Source organism: Bos taurus, chromosome 2 (assembly GCF_002263795.3).
Source record: "Bos taurus isolate L1 Dominette 01449 registration number 42190680 breed Hereford chromosome 2, ARS-UCD2.0, whole genome shotgun sequence".
NCBI lineage: Eukaryota > Metazoa > Chordata > Mammalia > Artiodactyla > Bovidae > Bos > Bos taurus.
In genome coordinates, this window is record NC_037329.1 from 106,543,166 (window position 1) to 106,566,610 (window position 23,445).

The 23,445-nt window shown below is 38.4% G+C and overlaps 1 protein-coding gene across 1 annotated transcript in view; it reads left to right on the forward strand.

Moving 5' to 3' along the window:
• Positions 1-23,362, forward strand: part of CNOT9 (CCR4-NOT transcription complex subunit 9) — a 33,206-nt gene extending 9,844 nt beyond the window's left edge. Inside the window, 7 exon segments of the mRNA NM_001101167.2 lie at positions 2,584-2,763; positions 3,947-4,062; positions 6,630-6,739; positions 13,857-13,966; positions 19,032-19,130; positions 19,561-19,652; positions 21,027-23,362. Coding sequence (NP_001094637.1) covers positions 2,584-2,763; positions 3,947-4,062; positions 6,630-6,739; positions 13,857-13,966; positions 19,032-19,130; positions 19,561-19,652; positions 21,027-21,195 — 876 coding nt within the window. The 3' untranslated portion in view covers positions 21,196-23,362.
• The last annotated feature ends 83 nt before the right edge of the window (positions 23,363-23,445 follow it).

Here is a 23,445-nt window from a genome sequence, read left to right on the forward strand (position 1 = left end):
TATTACTGGCAGCCAGTGGTCATGGCCATAGGGAGCACCAGACATTGGCCCTTTAGAGTGCCAATATCACTCCAGGGGCACAGTCTTCTCTGTTGGAGTCAAACCAGCTCTAGAAATGGGAATATGTGGAGACCAGGCCTACAGTCCCAAATCCATTATATGCTAGCTGGTACCTACCATTGCAGCCTGGTGGTGTTCACCTAGAGTTCCCCGGGATGGGATAGGGTATAGGAGTGCTGGATACAAGTCATAGGTTGACTCTGGAGAAGATGGTGGAGCTTACTGATGGTAGTATCTGGATGGCAGGCCTCTAAGAGTGAGTAATGACTAATCAGGATAGATGCTATATTGCTAGAACGTTGTCGTGGGGCCCTCTTTAGGATTGTAGGTCGTCCAAGGGATTCTGGGCAGGAAACCCAAAGCTACAATTTTAGCCCTTGTTTTCACTGAGCTTTTAAGGTGATGTAATACTCTAAATAAATATACCCTATCTTCTGGTGGAATTACATTTCCAAAAATAATTTTTAAAGTTGAAGGCCTATCTGTGGCAGCATAGAAAAGGCAGATGCATGGAACATACTGTTATTGCTATTGGGAATGGGGATCAGAAAACTACCCTATTCTACATCATTTAGGAACCTCATGTTTTCTTGAGCATCACTGATGGGAATTACAAAACAGCTTTTAGCAGATTACTCTGAGACACTTAAGGAGGACTTAAGTTGCACGGTATATAGTCCATTTAGCAGAACACTTTGTGGTTCACTCTAGCACACAAGAGAAATGATAAACATTAAGCTGAAAGCTTCTAATCGAGCTTCTAATTGTAGAAGGTGATCGTTCAGCTTGAGTAGAGTAAATGTGAGTACTCCTCAAAGTCCACCTTAGACTTCATTCTGTTTTTCAGCGAAGACAGTTGTGCTTTTTGTTCCTCATCTTTATATCATGTGGGATGGGTCTATCATTATTCTATCACACTAAGGTGTTATGGGAACAAATAAATACTGTAAGAAGCTGTGTAATATGGTTCAAGAAAGATGAGAATATGCAACTTTGTACTTGGGTGAACTGAGCAAGTTGATTCCTCTGAGCATTCGTAGTCTAATCTACAAGTGTAGATCTCTTTTCTATCTACCTACTCTGTTAATCCTCATGGTTGCGGGGTGCGGGGAATGAAGTGAAACAATATTGGGCTAGGGATAGAAATAGCTATGAATTTGTTAGGACTTCAGAGCCTAAAGTAGCAATGGTAATCATTTTTCTAGTCTTTCATCTTACTTTCCAGGTAAGAATAATTAAGGAACTTAACCAAGCCTGTTTGAAAATGTGAAGAATTATAGAAGTGCTCAAATTTTTATTGGAATATTGAGATTCTTTATAGCACAGTAATGAAAGATTCTTTATATAGTTTATACATGAGTAAGAAGTGAGTAAATCTCCAAGGGATGGAGGTAGAGTCTGTATAAGAATCATTAGAGGAGGGAGCTTTTCCAAATTATGTAAGTTTTCTCCTTAATGGAGGGGGATGCTGGAGTTACTGGGGAATGAAGAGCAGTAGGGGGGTGACTTTTTTTTTCAAACACCATGATAGTCACATGGTTAAAAAAATTTAAACTGTATGTAAAAGATTTTATTGTGTACAATAAGAAAAATAAGATTTTATTGTGTACAATAAAAATAAGTCTCCCATATAGATTCTAACCTTAAAGGTAACTACTGTTAGCAGTTTTTTATGTGTCCTTCTAGAAATGTTGTATGTAAATATATAAGAATACATGTGTGTGTTAATGGAAGCATGTAAGCTATTTTACACTCTGTTTTTTTTGCTTCTTATTTAGTATCAGCACAGTATAGAGATAACTTTTTTATTTTTATTTTTTTTTTTGAAATTAAGAGTTTTTTATTGGCATTTTCAATATTGACTAAAGTTCCTCTGAAATAACTTTACATGAAACAGATTCAACACACTGTAACTATTTAAAAACCATGAGTTTCCCTTAAAGATCACTTAAACATACAAGGCAAGATCAGAGTAAAGATGATACAGTATTCAAAATTTTCTGACCGGCTTTCAGAATGCAAGTTTAAACTGTAGTGGTTTCTTTGTTAAACTCAATCAAAGCTGACTCTCATGGGACACATTACCTCCTGGAGTGGGGCCTGGACACTCCTCAGTGGTGAGCTGCAGCATCTTTGCCTGTAACAGTCAAGCTCTTCCACAAATGGCACACAAGGGCTATGTAGTATTCCAAATAAAGATGTACCCATACATATTTAACCAGTTCTTTTTTGATAGATGTTTATAGATTTCAAGTTTTCTGCTTTTAAAATAGTACAACAGTAAACATTCTGATACGTCTTCAGTACAACCCAAGTATACCTGTAGGGTAAATGTCTAAATATGGTATTATTAAGGAGTGTGTGTTTTATTGAATTAGTTTACATCAAATATATGTTTCTAGAAAAGATGCCCTGTTATTTACAAAAAATATATTCCCTCTAAAGGATACAGCAGAGTTAGACTTGGTTTGATGCTAATGAAACTCACATGTTTACTTTTACTTTTCTTATTTTCACTTGAAGCCTGTGCCTACTGCACTGGCTCAGGTGGATAGAGAAAAGATCTATCAGTGGATCAACGAGCTATCCAGTCCTGAGACGAGGGAAAATGCTTTGCTGGAATTAAGTAAGAAGCGAGAATCTGTTCCTGACCTTGCACCCATGCTGTGGCATTCATTTGGTACTATTGCAGCACTTTTACAGGTGGGTGTATATATCCATGAGTTGCATTTCATTCCTAATTATCGCAAATGTATCTCTCTGCCTTTGTACAAATGATTTTGAAAACTTTGGTAAGTTTTTTTTTTAAAGCGTTAACATTTGTAAGAATCTTGTTTTAGAAAAATCTAAGATACTCATTAAAATGAAATTCTTGGATTCTACCCAGGAGATTTGATTTATTTAGTCTAAAATGAAAAATCTGTATTTTTAACAAGCAGCTCCTGCTCCCAGATGATTTTTATGTAGGTGATGTAAGAACTGCACTTTGAGAAACACAGCTTTAGGAGTACTGTAAAATAATACTGTATGACCAGGTGGACTGAGGATGGTGGTGGGGAGAGAGGTATAAGAACTGAAAGGTATATTCTGGGTAAAGAAAATGCTAGAGTAAAGATATAACAGCCATAGGAGTAAAGGTGGGTATTCTTGTACATTAAAGAATAAATAACTAATATTTGATTCTGACTAGAACAGTCATTTCCGGGGAATAAATTGATATGATGTAGTCCTAAGAACCAAGATGTGATCATCTTCTAAAATATTGTCCACATTCCTAATAATTAGATTAATTTTTAAAATCTGTTGAGTAAATTCATATTCTATGTATACTGCATATACCCAGGAAACTAGTCTTTCTTATGTGTAAAAATTTTACAGTTAAGATAAATGGAATTGTGTTCAGCAAATCATCACCTTTTGACAGAGAATACGTATGTTCTCTGCTGTTTGTACATATCCCCATACATATACGCACTTTCTTATCTCCCCCTTTTTGCACTTGCTGCATGACCAAACAGAAACTTTATGAGTTAAAGTGGTTGATTTACTGACATTTTCTGGCCAACTGTCTCATCACTACAACCTAAATAGGGTGTTGACAAAGATGGGGGAAGGGGAGTCCCTCAAGTGAAAGCCTCCACAGATGATACAGAATATAGGGAAAAGTATGGGTAACCACAGTTGCCTCCTTAGAAGTCTTCCTAGGGATAATATGTTTCAAATAGTCTCAGTCAGGTATATTTGTGATGAAAGGAATATTGTTTATTTCTGCCCCCTCTTTGATGGTTCTGTTCTTATTGGGTATACAGAATTAAAATTGTTGGCTTTCATACCATGGGAATTAAAGTTATTCCGTGCTCATATGGTGTTGATTTCCATTTTTTAGGAAATTGTAAATATTTATCCATCTATCAACCCACCCACCTTGACAGCACACCAGTCTAACAGAGTTTGCAATGCTCTAGCATTACTGCAGTGTGTGGCGTCACACCCAGAAACCAGGTAAATACTTTGGATGGATGTGTGGGTAGAGGTTTGTATTGAATGTGGTCCTAAAACTTCTGAATGATGAGAGGAGGGGCTTGCAGGAGGGTGCACCTGTGTTGGTATGGTTCTTTAGGATTCCTACTTTTTTTTTTCCTGAAGAATTTCTGGTTTCTAATTTCACCAAATTTTGGTGTAGTGGCAATATGGTATTGTTTAACATGTTATGTGTTTTTTTTTTTTTTACTTGAAGGATAACTGCTTTACAGTATTGTGTTGGTTTCTGCCTAACATCAACATGAATCAACCATAGTAACATGTTCTTTTACAATTGATTTTTTAAATTGTGGTAAAATATAAATAACATAAAATATATCATTTGAACCATTTTATTTTTATTTATTCATCTATTTTTGGCTGTGTTGGGTTTAGTTGCAACATGCAAGATTTTCATTGTGGCTTGCAGGCTTCTCTCTAGTTGTGGCATATAAGCTCAATGGTTGTGGCACATGAGCCCAATTGTCCTGCAGCATGTGGTATCTTACTTCCCCAACCAGGAATCAAACCCACATCCCCTGCATTGCAAGGCAGATTCTTAACCACTGGACCACTAGGGAAGTCCCGATTTTAAGTGTTCTGTTCAGTAGTTTTAAATACGTTAATAATGTGCCACTGTCCCAGCATCCATTTCTGTAGTTCTCTTCATCCTGTAAAACTGAAACTCTATACCCATTAAACAATAACTTCCCATCCCCCTGTCCCCTAGCTCCTGGCAACCACTGTCCTCCTTTCTATGATTTTGACTATTCTGAATACCTCATTATAAATGGAGTCATATAGTATTTGCCTTTTTGTGACTGGTTTATTTCACTTAACATAATGTCCTCAAGGTTCATCAGTACTGTTGAATATGTCAGAATTTCCTTCCTTTTTAAGGCTGAATAATATTCCATTGTCTCATTTACTTTTTGCCTGTTAGTAAGTAACTTTAAAGGAGTGGTGATCACCTCTCAGGAAGTCAAGTACACAGCTACTACTTGCTCCTGAATCCATGGTAGGCATCACTATGCCATGCATGAGGCACAGTGCGTGGTACTTAGTAGGAATTCAGTGTCTGTACTCAGCACTTTTTCTCACATAGTAAGCCAGATTTGGCTTCAGAACCTTTTTGAACACAGGATTCTAGTCAACCTCTGTCATAAATGAGAATTGATACACAAGTTGAGAAATTTTTGCCTTGCTGCTATATATGACAAATTAAGAAAGGGGAGATTCTGTTTAGAAATCTGCTCTGTGGCTTTTATGGTCTTAAGGTGCTTAATAGTCATCTTATTAAAGCTTTTCCTTTCTTTGTCAGGTTTTCCTTATAAAATCTGAGTGCTGGATTAGCACTGACCTTTTGGAACATTAGAAACTTTGCTAAGAAAATTACTTTTAAGTACTTAAGAAAAATACAAGAGTATTTGGTTAAAATTTTGGAGTATTGACTCTCCTGTAAGCTGTAACAGTTATAAATTATATAAAGTAATAGACTGATTCCATATTAGTTGCTGAACATACTCAGTTCAGTTCAGTCGCTCAGTCGTGTCCGACTCTTCGCAACCCTGTGAATCGCAGCACGCCAGGCCTCCCTGTCCATCACCAACTCCCGGAGTTCACTCAGACTCATGTCCATCGAGTCAGTGATGCCATCCAGCCATCTCATCCTCTGTCGTCCCCTTCTCCTCCTGCCCCCAATCCCTCCCAGCATCAGAGTCTTTTCCAGTGAATCAACTCTTTGCATGAGGTGGCCAAAGTACTGGAGTTTCAGCTTCAGCATCATTCCCTCCAAAGAAATCCCAGGGCTGATCTCCTTCAGAATGGACTGGTTGGATCTCCTTGCAGTCCAGCTGCAGATATAAGTGTTTCTAGGATACTTGGTTTATCTGAGAGCTCTAACAAAGAAGTGTATTTAAGTGTAACAGATAAAACCTTGATAGTGGCTGCTTTATTTTGTTGTCTTGGTTTCTAAGGTTTTGTCAGCTTGTACCTGTGAATATTATTGTTATTCACTCAAATGAGGTGAGAGGAGACATATAGGAGAATCTCTTGTGCACTTAAGTACATTTTATGACCTATTTTTAAAATTTGCAATTGGGTATGTTATCAGTTTTTAAGTACTTGGTACTGGTTTCAGGGGAAATTTGGTGTTCTTTTAACCATTGGCCTAGGCTAGGGTTTTTCAGCCTTGACACTGTTGACATTTTGGGCTGGATTGTCTTTGTGGTAGGAGGAGGGGGAAAACGGGACTGTCCTGTGCACTGTAAAATTTTTTAGCAGCATCCCAGCCTCTGCCCAGTGGATGTCAGTCACTTCAGCTGTGACGACTAAAAATATCTCCAGATACTGCCACATGACCCAGGGGGTCAAAATTACCCCAGCTGAGAACCACTGGGCTAAACTAAAGACCAGTAATGGTCTTCCCTAGAGATTTCTCGGTCAAGCAATGTTAAAGGCCTTACAAAATTAACTACCTGGAAATTTGAATGTTCAGAATCCTTAGAAATTAGCTCTAAGCTCAGAATGCAATTCTTCTCTTCTTTCAGGTCGGCATTTCTTGCAGCACACATCCCACTTTTTTTGTACCCCTTTTTGCACACTGTCAGCAAAACACGACCCTTTGAGTATCTTCGGCTAACCAGTCTTGGAGTTATTGGTAAGTTATTAGGATCATTCTGCAAGCCTGGAATCATCATCATTCATAATAGTGGTCCTGGCTTAGGTGTTTTGTCTGGTCTTTTATAGCTTTTGTTTACCTATTGTTTATTTTTGTCTTTGGGGTTGAGTCTAATAAAACAGTTTTTACTAATGAATATCAGGAACATGGTTGTTCTTACCAAGTACCATTCTGAGTGTAAGGCTATGAGGCCCAACATTTGGGATTAAATTCAGTGTATATGTAGAAATGTTTATTAATTGTAGGAAAAGTAACATAAAAGAGCATTAATCAACAAAGAAAATTGTTACAGGAATAAGAGTTTTAGTTTGTTATTTTCATTTGATTTTTCATCTTTCTCACTTCTAGACTGTTCTCCCCTAATTCCAGGGATTTACCTTCTATTTTACCTTGTTGAATTTTTGCATGTTCAAGTTAATGTTTTCATATGCATTTATTATTAGACATGTATCTAAAATAGTTTTTACTCAAGCAAATTATATATTAGCTATTTCACATCTCAGACTCCTAGATAGTAAAATCGGTAAATTTGTGAAATGTAAATACAGTCAAGAAAATTTCTTTCTTAAATTGCCCTTCCTTTTTTCAGTGTCTTTTTCTCATAGTTTTTGCTTGACATAATAACCAAGTAATAAGAACATCAATTATAGAAGCTTTGTTTTGTTAAATTATTATTTTTATATTGAACCTGTCTTTCATCCTTATGATTGTAAACCATGAGTCAGGAGGTATAATTTGAAAGTTTGGTATTTCTCAAAAACATTTTATTCTACTTTTAAGGAGTATCTGTTATGAATGTTACGGTTTTTTACATCTTCTCCTAAGAAGTCCTCTAATTAGAAACTTTTTTCCCAGTATATTCTTTTCTGCTTTTAAGATATAAAAACTTCTCATGTAGGCTTTGAAACATCAGCATGATTCTAGCCAAAGGAAACATTTATGTTCATTATTCTAATTCAGATCATCCTACTGCTATGGTTGGATGCTGCATTTATGTTAGGATAAAGGCTGATAGTGGGGAGGTGTGGAAAAAAATAGTTGGATGGTATTAAGGTAGTTGTCTATCCTTGCATATATTTTTAGAAACTCAGTTTCTCCCAAGTCATTTGAAAGAACAAGCAGAAGGTGAATGTTTGTGCCTAGACTCTTTCCTACAGTTCAAGGTTTATCAGATGAGTTTGAATATAAATGAAGTGATAAATAGCATAAATTAGAGAATACCTGAAACTGAGTAAAAATAAAAATATAACATATCAAAATTTGTAGGATCCAGATTTAAGCAGAGCTTAGAGGAAAATTTGTATCATTAAATGCTTATACTAGAAAGAAAGAGGTCTTCAATCAGTGAGCTAAGCTTTTCTTTAAGAAATTAGAAAAAGGAGCAAATTTAACCAGAGCAAACAAAAGGAAGGAAATAATAAAGACTAGCTATCAATAAAAATGGGAACAGAAAATCAATAGATGACATCAGTGAAACCAATAGCAGGTGTTTTTTTATTGAGACATGACAAAAACACTGTATTAGTTTTTGGTATACAATATGATGATTTGGTATATGTATATATTGCAAAGTGACCACTACAGTAAGTTTGGTTAACATCCGTCATTACATAGTTACACTTTTTTTCCCCTTGTGATAAGAACTTGGAATACGGAATGAAGCAGGGCAAAGACTAACAGAGTTTTGCCAAGAAAATGCACTGGTCATAGCAAACACCCTTTTCCAACAACACAAGACTCTGTACAAGGACATCACCAGATGGTCAACACCGAAATCAGATTGATTATATTCTTTGCAGCCAAAGATGGAGAAGCTCTATACAGTCAACAAAAACAAGACCAGGAGCTGACTGTGGCTCAGATCATGAACTCCTTATTGCCAAATTCAGACTGAAATTGAAGAAAGTAGGGAAAACCACTAGACCATTCAGGTATGACCTAAATCAGATCCCTTATGATTATACAGTGGAAGTGAAAAATAGATTTAAGGGCCTAGATCCGATAGATAGAGTGCCTGATGAACTATGGAATGAGGTTTGTGACATTGTACAGGAGACAGGGATCAAGACCATCTCCATGGAAAAGAAATGCAAAAAAGCAAAATGGCTGTCTGGGGAGGCCTTACAAATAGCTGTGAAAAGAAGAGAATTGAAAAGCAAAGGAGAAAAGGAAAGATATAAGCATCTGAATGCAGAGTTCCAAAGAATAGCAAGAAGAGATAAGAAAGCCTTCCTCAATGATCAATGCAAAGAAGTAGAGGAAAACAACAGAATGGGAAAGACTAGGGATCTCTTCAAAAACATTAGAGATACCAAGGGGACATTTCATGCAAAGATGGGCTCGATAAAGGACAGAAATGGTATGGACCTAACAGAAGCAGAAGATATTAAGAAGAGGTGGCAAGAATACACAGAAGAACTGTACAAAAAAGATCTTCACGACCCAGATAATCACGATGATGTGATCACTGACCTAGAGCCAGATATCCTGAAATGTGAAGTCAAGTGGGCCTTAGAAAGCATCACTACAAACAAAGCTAGTGGAGGTGATGGAATTCCAATTGAGCTGTTCCAAATCCTGAAAGATGATGCTGTGAAAGTGCTGCACTCAATGTTGCAGCAAATTTGGAAAACTCAGCAGTGGCCACAGGACTGGAAAAGGTCAGTTTTCATTTCAATCCCAAAGAAAGGCAATGCCAAAGAATGCTCAAACTACTACACAATTGCATTCATCTCACATGCTAGTATAATAATGCTCGAAATTCTCTAAGCCAGGCTTCAGCAATACGTAAACCGTGAACTTCCTGATGTTCAAGCTGGTTTTAGAAAAGGCAGAGGAACCAGAGATCAAATTGCCAACATCCGCTGGATCATGGAAAAAGCAAGAGAGTTCCAGAAAAGCATCTATTTCTGCTTTATTGACTATGCCAAAGCCTTTGACAGTGTGGATCACAATAAGCTGTGGAAAATTCTCAAAGAGATGGGAATACCAGACCACCTGACCTGCCTCTTGAGAAACCTCTATGCAGGTCAGGAAACAACAGTTAGAACTGGACATGGAACAACAGACTGGTTCCAGATAGGAAAAGGAGTCCGTCAAGGCTGTATATTGTCACCCTGTTTATTTAACTTATATGCAGAGTACATCATGAGAAACGCTGGACTGGAAGAAACACAAGCTGGAATCAAGATTGCCGGGAGAAATCTCAATAACCTCAGATATGCAGATGACACCACCCTTATGGCAGAAAGTGAAGAGGAACTCAAAAGCCTCTTGATGAAAGTGAAAGAGGAGAGTGAAAAAGTTGGCTTAAAGCTCAACATTCAGAAAGCGAAGTCATGGCATCCGGTCCCATCACTTCATGGGAAATAGATGGGGAAACAGTGGAAACAGTGGCAGACTTTATTCTTCTGGGCTCCAAAATCACTGCAGATGGTGACTGCAGCCATGAAATTAAAAGATGCTTACTCCTTGGAAGGAAAGTTATGACCAACCTAGATAGCATATTCAAAAACAGAGACGTTACTTTGCCAACAAAGGTCCATCTAGTCAAGGCTATGGTTTTTCCTGTGGTCATGTATGGATATGAGAGTTGGACTGTGAAGAAGGCTGAGCGCCGAAGAATTGATGCTTTTGAACTGTGGTGTTGGAGAAGACTCTTGAGAGTCCCTTGGACTGCAAGGAGATCCAACCAGTCCATTCTGAAGGAGATCAGCCCTGGGATTTCTTTGGAAGGAATGATGCTAAAGCTGAAACTCCAGTACTTTGGCCACCTCATGCGAAGAGATGACTCATTGGAAAAGACTCTGATGCTGGGAGGGATTGGGGGCAGGAGGAGAAGGGGACGATAGAGGATGAGATGGCTGGATGGCATCACTGACTTGATGGACGTGGGTCTGGGTGAACTCCAGGAGTTGGTGATGGACAGGGAGGCCTGGCGTGCTGCGATTCATGGGGTCGCAAAGAGTCAGACGCGACTGAGCGACTGAACTGAACTGAACTGAACTGAAGATTTCTCTTAGCCTTCAGACATACACTACAGTGTTGTTACTGTAGTCACCATGCTATACATTATATCTCTGGATCTTACTTACCCTGCAACTGAAAGTTTGTACCTTCTGACCACCTTCACCCATTTCATCCATCCCCAATTTTTTGTTGAAAAAAACGATGAAATTAATAAACCTCTAACCAGACAGACGAGGAAAAAAAAGGACACCAATTGGCAAATGTGATAAATGGAAGGGGAAGTTGTGTAAGACTCCTCAGACAAAAGGAAAGTAAGATAATACTGCTAATAACTCTCTCCATAAATTTCACCACCTAGGTGAAATGACAGATTCTTTGAAAAATACAGTCTGCTAAAGTGCACTTAAAAAGAAAAAATGTTTAAGACTTTTCCAGAACGTGCAGAGGGGGCTTCTCAACTCTTGATGAAGCCAGCAATACTTTCATAATGAAAACTTCAGTTAAAATTTTTTTAAAAGAAGCAAGAATAAGATTGTCTATTCATAGACAACCTGTGTTGAAGAATCTACAGAAAAAAGCTACTAGTACTGATGAACTTAATAAGGTTGTAGGATAGAGTTAGTACATAAAAGTCATATTTTGGTATGCTTGAGCTAAATAGAAATTGAAATTTTACCAAAATATTTGAAAAACTTGGGTGTAAATTTTACAAAATATGTGCAAAGTCTGTAGTTACAAACTATAAAGCAATGATAAAATAAATCAAAGAAAACCTAAATAAATGTAGAGATAAACCATGTTTATCAGTTGGTATATCAGTGATTCAATATTACTATGTCATTCTGCCCCCAAATGATGTATAGTTTTAGAGCAATTCTAACAAAATTCTAGTAGAAGTTTTTAATAGAAATTGGTGATCCTAGTGAAAGTCTCTCAGTCGTGTCCGACTCTATGTGAGCCATGGAATTTTCCAGGCTGAATACTGGGTGGGTAGCCTTTCCCTTCTCCAGGGGATTTTTCCAACCCAGGGATCAAACCCAGGTCTCCCGCATTACAGGCAGATTCTTTTCAGCTGAGCCAGAAGAGAAGCCCTTGGTGATCCTAAGATTGTATCTGAAAAGGCAAATGAACTAGAATATCCATTTTTTAAAAAGAAGGATATAAACTTGGAAGATATAGTCTACCTAATTTCCAGATCTACTGGGAAACTACAAAAGTCAAGATATTGTGGTGTTGGAGAAAATAAGGACTTACAGAGCAGAGTGGAGTGTACAGAAATAAACCCACACAAATAAGGTCAATTGGATTTTTGACAAAGGCACAAAGAGAATTTAGTGAAGAAAGGATAGTCTTTTCAATAAATGGTGGTAGAACAATTGGATATTCATATGTAAAGCAATGAACCATGACCCATATCTTGTACTCTATAAAAATTAATTCAAGATGGATTTTAGACCCCCATGTAAAAAGTCTAAATGAGATAGTAATTTGACATCTGTTGTAGGCCATGTTAGTTAGTTATGGTTTGTGCTGTTTAAAGATGTAGTATTTGTAGATTGCCAGTTCTGGTTAAAGCAAATGATACCACTCTCTTCTGAAGTAACTGACTATGGTTATTACAGGTCGAGTTAACTAAGGCCTTTGATATAAAAGCTAGCGAAGCATTGGACCACTCAGGGAACAGTCATTTGTTTAATGGGACTTTGACTCCCTGTATACAGAATGAAGAGGATATCATTGAACTGTGTCTGTCATCTGGTCAATGGTGTCAGTTTCGAAACCAGCAGAGTAGTAGAATTGGGATAATTTTGGAAATTATTTGTCTAACTCTTATTTCAGAGAAAGCAATGGCACCCCACTCCAGTACTCTTGCCTGGAAAATCCATGGACAGAGAAGCCTGGTAGGCTGCAGTCCATGGGGTCACTAAGAGTCGGGAACGACTGAGCGACTTCACTTTCACTTTTCACTTTCATGCATTGGAGAAGGAAATGGCAACCCACTCCAGTGTTCTTGCCTGGAGAATCCCAGGGACGGGGAAGCCTGGTGGGCTGCCGTCTATGGGGTCGCACAGAGTTGGACACGACTGAAGCGACTTAGCAACAGCAGCAGCAGCTCTTATTTATTAAAATAGCAGAGGCTTGCAAAGTGAAGGTAACTTTATCAAACTTCGGTGGAACCAGAATTAGAATCTAGGTATGTGTTTCTTGTTTAGGTATGCCCTACAGTGTTTTGCTTTTGGGGGAAATAGGGGCAATTAAATAACCAGGAAGTCATTTATACCTATTGTGAGTAGGATTCAGAGGGCATTGTTTCTTTGTACCTGAGAGTATGCTTTAATACTGATACACAACTTCTCTCACCAGGGCTTCCCTGGTGGCTGAGACCGTAAAGAATCTGCCTGCAATGCAGGAGACCTGGGTTCTATCCCTGGGGTGGAAAGATCCCCTAGAGAAAGGAATAACAACCCACTCCAGTTTTCTTGCCTGAAGAACTCCGTGGACAGAGGAGCCTGGCAGGCTATACAGTCCACGGGGTCACAAAGGGTTGGACATGACTGAGCGACTAATACTTCACTACTTTGCCCTGGTGGCTCAGGGGCACAGAATCCACCTGCCAATGCAGGAGATGCAGATATGATCCCTGGATCAGGAAGATCCCCTGGAGAAGGAAGTGGCAACCCACTTCAGTATTCTTGCCTGGGAAATCACATGGACAGAGGAGCCTGGTGGGCTGTGGTCCACGGGGTCGCAGAGTCCAACATGATTAGGAAACTAGAACAACAATGACGACAAGAATTCTCTCTTACCTAAAGTACATGGAGAAGAGATGGTGATATTATTGTGTGATTGTCTACCAAAGTGATAGAATAATTACTTAAGTAGCTAAACTGATGCTAACTATGTGATGGACCGGACTTTGTACCTGATCTTTTAGTGTCAACAGTCAACCTGTGCTTTTCTTGCTCCTTTTTTTTTTTTTTTTTAAAGCCAGGGTTTGAATCTGATTCTCTGACATAAAAACTACAGTTTGTGTTGTATGTTACTAAGTTCCACAACTAGACGGATGAACAATTTTAGTTGGAAACCCTGACTCTGAAGTAATTTCGTTTGTCCATATTTTCTTTAGGGGCTCTGGTGAAAACAGATGAGCAGGAAGTAATCAACTTTCTATTGACAACAGAAATTATCCCTTTGTGTTTGCGAATTATGGAATCTGGAAGTGAACTTTCTAAAACGGTGTGTGTTTTTATCTTAGATTCTATGTTGTGTTGACTGTTGGACTACTTCTTCATGGTTGAGTTATCTTTTTCTGCCTCCCTTCAAAAATGAAAGTTTTTGAAACTTTTGTGAATGTTTTTTTCTCTTTTGAATAAAAATTGTTATATAATGATGATTTAAGAACCTAGAACCATCAGAAGAATATATTAAGTTAAATAATAAAATATATTAAGTTAAATAATAAATTTCTCCCTTTTATCTGAACCCCCTTCTGACTCCACAGGTATATTTTTCCAGACATTCTTTATACATAATCAAGTATGTGTATATATATATATATATATATATATATACACTTGAGCTTCTGCCTGCTTTGTATTTTAACCATGGATGATAATGTAACTGGTTATAGAATTCTCACCTCTGTCTTCCCTCTCAGAACTCCATTATCATAGCCATGTTGTCTTCTGGTACTGAATGTTGTAGTGAAATCTTGAGTCAGCCTTATATTTTCCTTGTCAGATTTTTTTCTGAAAGAGCCTACTCATTGTGTCTTTTTTGTTGTTAATTTTTATAGTTTCCTCTTTGTTTTGGCCTCTTGCTTAAGCAACATCAGTTATGCTGTATTGTCTATTTTTCATGTGTCTCTTCTTACCCTCTAATTACTTTCTATCTTTAATTTCATATAATGTGATTTTTCTCAAGGCTACTTTTCCATGTTGCTATTTTTAGCAATATCTAACCTCTGCTTCTAAAGTATATCTGGTCACATTGACTATTCACTTTAATTTTTAATTAGGTAAGTATTGCTGAGTTGGATATAAGCAGATGTAATGATTTAAAGTTTGTTTGTTGTGAATATGCAATACAAATAAAGTAAAAATTCATATGCTACTACAAATAGGTATACAAGCAAATAAATGTAAGTCTTCTACCTTACCTCTCAGTTCTTCTCAGTAGTAGCCAGTATTATTACTTTTTTGTAGAATCTTTCCATAAATATGTATACATGTAGCAGTTTAATTTTGTATTAATTTTTATTAATTAATTTGTATTAATTTTCTGTTAATTTTTGTATTAATACAAATTGTATTGTATTAATTTATTAATTTTTTCCTCTAGTCTGTGCTTCTCACTTCTCCTGTTGTTTCAGCTCTTCTTTGAATTTTGTATTTTCTTTTAACTTTTTAAAAATGTTTTTTTAAAGTTCATATTCGCTTCAGTTTCCTTGAAAATGCAGATAAGTATTACTTGCTACCGTTTCTTGGGTTATATCTCTATAAAAGTTTCCCTGTGGGAGTCTTTCTATCCAGGATTGCTGTTTGTTTAAAAATAATGGATGGAAAGAGAGATGTTATGAGCTGAAGTTGGCAGTTTTTAAGTCAAGTGTTTTGCCTCTGAATACTTTTCCACCCAGCCTGCCAGTCTAGGGTGTGTGTTTTAGGGAGGATTTATACCTCTGCCTTCAACTTTCTACTAAACACACAAAGGATAAGTGACATGTGATCTGTGTTCATGCTTTTCTTTTCTCATTTCTTCCTTAATTTTATTTATTTTGTTAATTTCAGTGGATTTCTGGGACAGGATTGGAATGGGTACAACTGTATTCTGTTGTTTTTAAATTCATAGTTGCCTGTGAATAGGTGTTTTTCAAGTTGGCTTCTTATGGCTGGGACAGACAAAGATTCATTTTCTTCTTTTGTGACATTTCTTCCACGAGCCCCCATCCTAACGATCCCTCCATTTTCATTTCTTGCCCATTACTAAAATTAATTCAGAGGGAGGAGGGAGGAGGGTTCGGGATGGGGAACACATGTATACCTGTGGCGGATTCATTTTGATATTTGGCAAAACTAATACAATTATGTAAAGTTTAAAAATAAAATAAAATTGGAAGAATAAAAATAAATAAATAAAAAAAAATAAAATAAAATAAAAAAGAAAAAAAAATAAAATAAAAAAATAAAAACACACACACACACACAAAAAAGTAAAATTAATTCATCCTTGATGTTTAGAAGTTCCCATCAACCTTTACACTTCAACTAGAATGCTTCTCCTGTCCTGCCTTATAACATTATTTGTAGTCAGTTCCTGGCATGTCTATCTTCTTTTGGTCCATGCAAGTAAAGACCTTGTCATGTTAACTTTTCATGTACAAATCCTTAGTCTCAGGCCTTGTCATAGTAGGCATCAGGTGAAACAGAGGTTCTCAATCAAGGCTGTGTGACATGATCACCTGTCAAGTGTTTTAAAAGCATCAGTGTCCAGGTTCCATCTCTGACTTACTGAACCGTTGTCCAGAGTGATAAAGTATGGACATTGGTGTGTTTTTTTGTTTTTTTTTAAATCCCTCTGGATAAGTGTATAGTATGTTATTTTGGAAAGCTGTTTGGTGGTACCCACTATAAACATAAGTCTACCCTGTGACTCAGCAGTCCCACTCCTGCATATATACCCAAGAAAAATGAGCTCTACAGAGTTCCCTGGCGTTTAGGACTCCATGCCTTCACTGCCAAGGGCCCAGATTCGATCCCTGGTCGAGAAACTAAAGTCCCACAAGGCACATGGCACACACACATACCCAAAAAATGAGCTCTTATGGGCATCAGAACATGTATAGGAGTGTTTATGGCACTTTTGCTCATGAAAGATAGAACTGTAGTATATTACAAAATAAATTACACAGTAGTTAAGAAGAATGAACTGCTGATATATGCAGCATAGGTGATATTACGTCAGATGAAAGAACCCAGGCACGTATGAGTTCATACTGTATGACCATGTATGTGAAAGTCCAGAGTGGTCAAAACCAGTCAGTGAGGATAAATCAGAATAGTAACTCCCTCTCAGGGAAGGATATGACTGGGGAAAGGCACACGGGAATCTTCTGGAGTGCTGAAAATGTTCTATATTTAAAATTTTTATTTTATTTTTATTATAGTTTATAGTTGACTTATACAATATTGTGTTAGTTTCAGGTGTACAGCGAAGTGATTCATAAATATATATTCTTTATATATATATAGAGAGAGAAAGAATATATAGATATATATTCTCTTCCACTGTAGATTATTACAAGATACTGAGTATAGTTCCCTGTGCTATACAATTGGTCCTTGTTGGTTATCTGTTTATATTATTGTTGTTCAGTCACTCAGTTGTGTCTAACTCTTTGCAACTCCATGGACTGCAGCACACTAGGCTTCCCTGACCTTCACCATCTTCCACAGCTTGCTCAAACTCATGTCCGTTGAGTCGGTGACACCATCCAACCATCTCATCCTCTGTAGTCCCCTTTTCCTCCTGCCTTCAATCTTTCCCAGCATCAGGGTCTTTTCTAATGAGTCAGCTTATAGTATTGTGTATATGTAAATCCCAACTTCCTAATGTTCTGTATTTTAATCTGGTTGTGGTTCACAGATGTGGAATAAGTAAAAATCAAAATACACTTAAGATTAGTACACTTAACACATTTTACTGTGTATATGTTTGTTTGATTTTCTTATTCGTGCTATAAAAGATTGTCACAAGCTCAGTGGCTTAAAACACTACCAGTTTATGGAAGCCAGAAACCATAAATTCAGTTTAACCAGCTTAAGTCAGGGTGCCCGTAAGGATGGCATTGCCTCTGGAGACTCTAGGAGTGAATCTCTTCCCTTTCTTCTTTTCAGCTTTCTTTCTTTCTTTATATATATATATATATATATAAAATATATGATTTTATTTGTTTATTTTTTGCTGTGCTGGGTCTTTGTTGCTACACATGGGCTTTCTCTAATTGTGGCGAGTGGGGACTCCTTTTTAGTGTGCAGGCTTCTCATTGCAGTGGTTTCTCTCGTTGCAGAGCATGGACTCTAGGGCTTAGGCTTCCATAGTTGAGGCTCCTGGGCTTCAGAGCACAGGCTCAGTAGTTGTACATGGGCCCAGTTGCTCTGAGAAATGTGGGATCTTCCCAGATCAAGGATAAAGCCCGTGTCTCCTGCATTGGCAGGTGAATTGCCTTTTTCGGCTTTTAGAATTGCACATCTTGGCTATTCCTCCCTCTTCCATCTTGACAGCCAGCAGTGTAGCATGTTCAAATCTCTGCCTCTGTCATATCACTTTCTCTATGGTCACATCTCCCTCCACTTCCCTTTTATAAGAACCCTTGTGATAATGACCTAAGGCCCACCTGGATCATCCAAGATGGTTAATCCCCCCAAGATTCTTAACAATCACATCTGCAAAGTACCTTTTGCCTTATGAAGTAGCATCCCCAGGGTTTAGTGATTATGACCTGGATATGCTCGGGGGCCATTATTTAGCTGACCACAATGTTATACACCAGTAAAATAGTAAAATAAAGCAAATAATTCCCACAGTTGATTCTGATGATCAGCTAAGGAAGAGAATCATTATAATAATCATTTGACTTGAATTAAAACTTTTTTAACCCCATCTGTGTAAGAGTTAATGAGCTTAAATCAAGCTTAAATTGAGTGTATTCTTTATTACTGTTGGAAGTTTTTGAAGGGAGGCTTAAAAATCTTATTTTCTTAACGGTCTTTTAAGAATAGGAAAAATCTTACCTAACTCATTTGGAAGAGATGAGGCATGGCTGCGTTTCTGAAATCATCTTGGCCCATGGAAAACTGGGAAGCTCTGTGTTTAACTAGGTTTGGATCTCAACTCTGATTTAGTCACTTTGTTGCTTGGGATCTTAATCTGGCAAGTTATTGATTGATTAACAGTTATACCTGGCACATAGGTGTTCAATAACTAAGAAAACCTCTCTGTTTTTAGACTCTGATGATTACCTGCTCTTTTTAAGTAAAATAACAATGGTACCTACCTCATAGGTTTGTTGTGAAAATAAGATAAGGCATGTTACAGCTTTAGGAAAAATTCTGGCACTTAATGTTGAATATGGTAATATGTATTAATTTTTTTGTACTGTGCATAAGTTGTCATAATTAAGTTATCTAGAATGCAGGGGTATTTTCTTAGTTTTCTGCTTCATGGTTATTCCTAGGAGAGGAGTAGACAGTTGGAAGACAAGTCTGAACAATGTTTTAGACTCCTTAATTTTGTTTTACTCCAGGTTGCCACATTTATCCTCCAGAAGATCCTCTTAGATGACACTGGTTTGGCTTATATATGTCAGACATATGAGCGTTTCTCCCATGTCGCCATGATCTTGGTGAGTTCTTTCCTTTACCTTTTTTATTTATTTGGCCGTGTTGGGTCTTAGTTGTGGCATGGGGGATCCTCTGTTGCTGCGTGTAGGCTTCTTTCTAGTTGTGACACCCGGGCTTTAGAGCTCACAGGCTCAGTAGTTGTGTAGGCTTAGTTGCCCCAGGACATGTGGGATTTTAGTTCCCTAACCAGGGATTGAACCTGAGTCCCCCTGCATTGCAAGGAGGATTCTTAACCACTGGACCACCAGGGCTTCTGATCACACAACTTAGTTTCTTTGCAGTCGACATTGAGCTACTTCAGTCTCCCAACAGGAAACAACAACCATGAAACCTTGTATAACAGGTCTTGCAATATCTGGTCTCTGATACCAACTAGGATTATGTTGTGTTTTGTATGTTCTCTCCTACCCCACCTTGTTTTGGGGAAAACAGGGTAAGATGGTCCTGCAGCTATCCAAAGAACCTTCCGCCCGTTTGCTGAAGCATGTAGTAAGATGTTACCTTCGACTCTCAGATAACCCCAGGTAAACATTTATAGAATTTAGAGGACTTTGGGGAAATACTCTGATGAGCGTCTGCCCCATCTCATGTCATGGCTTCTGTATCTTTAGGACAGGGAAGGGATAAAACTATATTCAGGTCGTCTGAGACAGACCTTGATTAATTTCTTTTAAAATCTGAAATGCTAAATTTAAAAATCCATCAGAGTGTTGTCTCCCCACCAAAACTCTGTACCCTACTCTAAAATTCCCGAGAGTTCAGATAGTGAATCTCATGATCCATTACTCCTGTGGTTTGAGCTTTCTGTTCTACAAGAAAGAAAAGTATATTTTTAAAGATCTCTTAAGAAAGGAACAAGCCCAGAGGGCTCTTGAATTGTATCTCTAGTTCTCCTCTTGATTCCTGTAAAGTCCTTGAGCTAATTATTTTACCTCCCTATTTCTTTCTGCCGGAAATCATACATTGTAGATACAGTGCATTTTAGAAAAATTTGACCTTTTGCTTTGTAAATCCATAATTCATGCTGAAAGCCACTTGCTCATATTCTGCTAAACCACATAATGGGATGATTTCTGTGTTCCTAGGAATGGGGATAACTTGATTAATGTGAACTCCTGCCACTGAGGTTATTTAAGCCCTAAGTATTTCTTTGACCATTTTCTCCTGTTCTTTAGTGGTTCCTGATTTCACCAAGTTTGAAAATACATTTATTTAAAATTCTCCTTGTAAAAGAAACTAGGCTAAGTACAAAAGCCATAACTTAAAAAAAAAAAAAAAACAGCCTTATAAATAGTTAATTTACCTTAATGAGTTTTCAGATTTGACTTTTACTGGTAATATTTTAAAGAAAATGAAATATTTGAAAGTTCATCTGATAATAACTTTATGATAGCTTTACTGCTTATCTCTTAAGAGTTTTAACATAAAACTGAAGCTGTTTTTGGAAAGACACAAATTTTTATCAGTTTAGAGTTAAAAGTTCATTAACTTATCCTACTATAAATCAGGTCATATCCCCTGTTATTTTTCTGATTTTGGAATGTTTCCTTTACTATCACCCATATATTTTTAACATGAGTATTTCGACAACTGTAATAAATCAGAAAGTAGTTTGAATTGAGGTAAATTGTTGCATCATTTTATTCTATTTGCTTTGTCACAAAGTTCAATGTAGGGGAAACATTCTGAAAATGTTTACAGACAACAGATCCTGGAGGTCTCTAAGCCTATGTCTAATATAAGCTTTAGATAATTTTAATGGCTTATTAAAGTACTTGACAGAGCCATAGATTCCCAGGATTCTATATATTTATATCTAAGAAAAGGGCTCTTCCCTGTCCCCCAATGTGGGTTTATTTGTTTGGTCTCCCTGGTTGGTTGGTTTGTTTTTGATGTAGGGCACGTGAAGCACTCAGGCAGTGCCTCCCTGACCAGCTGAAGGATACGACCTTCGCCCAGGTGCTAAAAGATGACACCACCACCAAACGCTGGCTTGCACAACTGGTGAAGAACCTGCAAGAGGGTCAGGTCACTGATCCCCGGGGGATTCCCCTGCCCCCTCAGTGATCCTCCCCCATCCCCTCCCACTACTCCCCCCAAGTTGGGGGAGGGAGGGGACACCTGCAAGGAAAACAGCTCAGGTTTTATCGCCGACTGGGAATAGACGACCTCAATGCTGAACTGCACTGGAGAAAAGGGGCACGGTACCCCCGCTGAGGTGTATGAGCTGCCATCTCAGGCTGCCTTGAGGACCTGGGCTCCCTCTGCTACTCCCAGGAAACGGGTTCCTGACACAGCAGTTTGCCACCATAGCCAAGGAGGGTGTCAACACCAGCAAATGCTGTATTTGCAGCAGGCCCACGATGACCCTTCTCCCTCACCTCTACCCAGCCACTGGCGGGAGGGAAGATTGGTGGCGGCGGCAGCGCTCTAGGCACGGTGAACGCCTGGGACCAACCATGTGGCGTTTTCTTATTTTGCCTTCCTGGAAGACTCAAGATGTGTCACTTCATCCTCTTTCTCAGTATTTGTTTACTTTGGTTTTTTGTTTTTAATCTTAGAGAGAGGTGTAGTGGACACAAGCTGTAATATTCAGCAAACCTTTGTCAGTTGGCACTGTTTACAAGTCTGTTAGCTGGATAAGCTCAATAAAAAGTTGGTCTGGGCATTACATCCCATTACATCTAGGAGGCCAATAGCTGCGTGAGCTGTTGGGGGGAATGGGAGGCAGGGGAAGGATATGAAGCCAAAGGACAGCAGGAACCCACCACCTATTTCCCTTCCCTTCTCCATTCTTCTACCCCCAGTTCTGGATGCCACAAGGACCTTAACCTTGCTTATGGCTTTCGCTGCTAGCTTTTCCAAATCTCAGTGCTCTTCCCTTGTTCACTTTCCTAAACTTAAAACAGGCGTCTTAATTCACCAGACTGTCCTGGAAGGATATTGTATTGAGAGGAGATGATGAATGTCACCTTCAGTTCAAGTCCTCAGAGACATTTCCTGGATGACTTTTAAAAGGAAGGTTATCTGGGCTTACGATGATAGGCTCCTTGATCCTATTCTTTGCTTTGGTGTGAATCTACAATTCCAAGTGTCTTCATGATTGTACTTGAAGCAGTATTAACTGAATGAGTTAATTTTATTCAGATTTAAGATAGAGCACTGGACTCTGCTTGCTCAGTCTTGTTGGGTTTTTTGTTTTTTTGTTTTTTTTCTTTTGTTTTGGACACATTCCCTTATGGTCTGTGGGAATTATGAGATTGTCTCTGTAATATTTTTCACTTTTTTGTACTGTGTCAGAGACTCTCCATTTCTTCTGTGGATCTTTAAATGACTCTGTTCATAATCTAGAGGTTTGAATCTGCAGTCCAATGTAAATTAAATTGCGTTGCTTTCCCCCAGTCCTTCCACCTGCCATTACCTACTGTCTCTCTAATCCCCATCTTCAATCAAAGATGGAATTTATAACCCAACTAGAGAGACCAAATATTTTCAGTCCACATCTTACACAGTTGAAGGTGAGTCTGAACACATTTGAGGAGAGTTACAGGGGGCAGGCTCAGAAAAACCTTTGCAGGGGCAGTTTTGCCAACCCAAGGGCTCTTTCAAGCCGACTTTCACAAAGGGAGCCGGCCTTATTAGTTGGCTTCTGTCTCTCTAGAGCCAAGAAAGTAGTAATGAAGTAGCCTAGATGTAGGAAGGGTAGAATAAGCACTTACTCCGCAGCTTTCAAAAATGAAGAGGAGGACCAGACCAGCTCTCACTAAGCTCAAGCCTGAGGAGAAGAAGCCTTGGAGAAAGCAGAGAGCAGCATGGACTAGATAAACGTCTTGACTCCCTTCAGCCCACAGTTTCTGTCCTGAAGACTCCAGCTAGGTTAACCCTGGTTTTTGCCAACCGCCTTCCTGCTGAGCCAAAGTTTTCTCATTCCCTCTCCTTTGGGGAAGCAGTTGAGGCCCCAGGCCCCAGGCCATGCTCCCTGAGAAATTCTCTTCTCCATCTTTCGGTGCATTGGCCATTGTACTGTGCCAATAGTGTCTTAATTCTTGTACCATCTAATCTCAGCGGGCCTTGGACCCCACGTAGGAGTTGAGGGGAGGGGTGGAAATGGGTATTGTTCCTTGTAGTTGGTCCTGATGTCGTGTGTGAATAAAGAGAGCCCCTCCCCTCACTTTGTGTGTTCTGTCCCTCTCACTCCCTCAACAGGACTGAAATAAAAATGCTTCTGTTTTTGTAACAATAGTTTTTCCTTTAAACTGTGGAGATTGGATTTTGTCAATGTGGAGGTATCTAGGCACTTTGGTCAGATGATCCTCG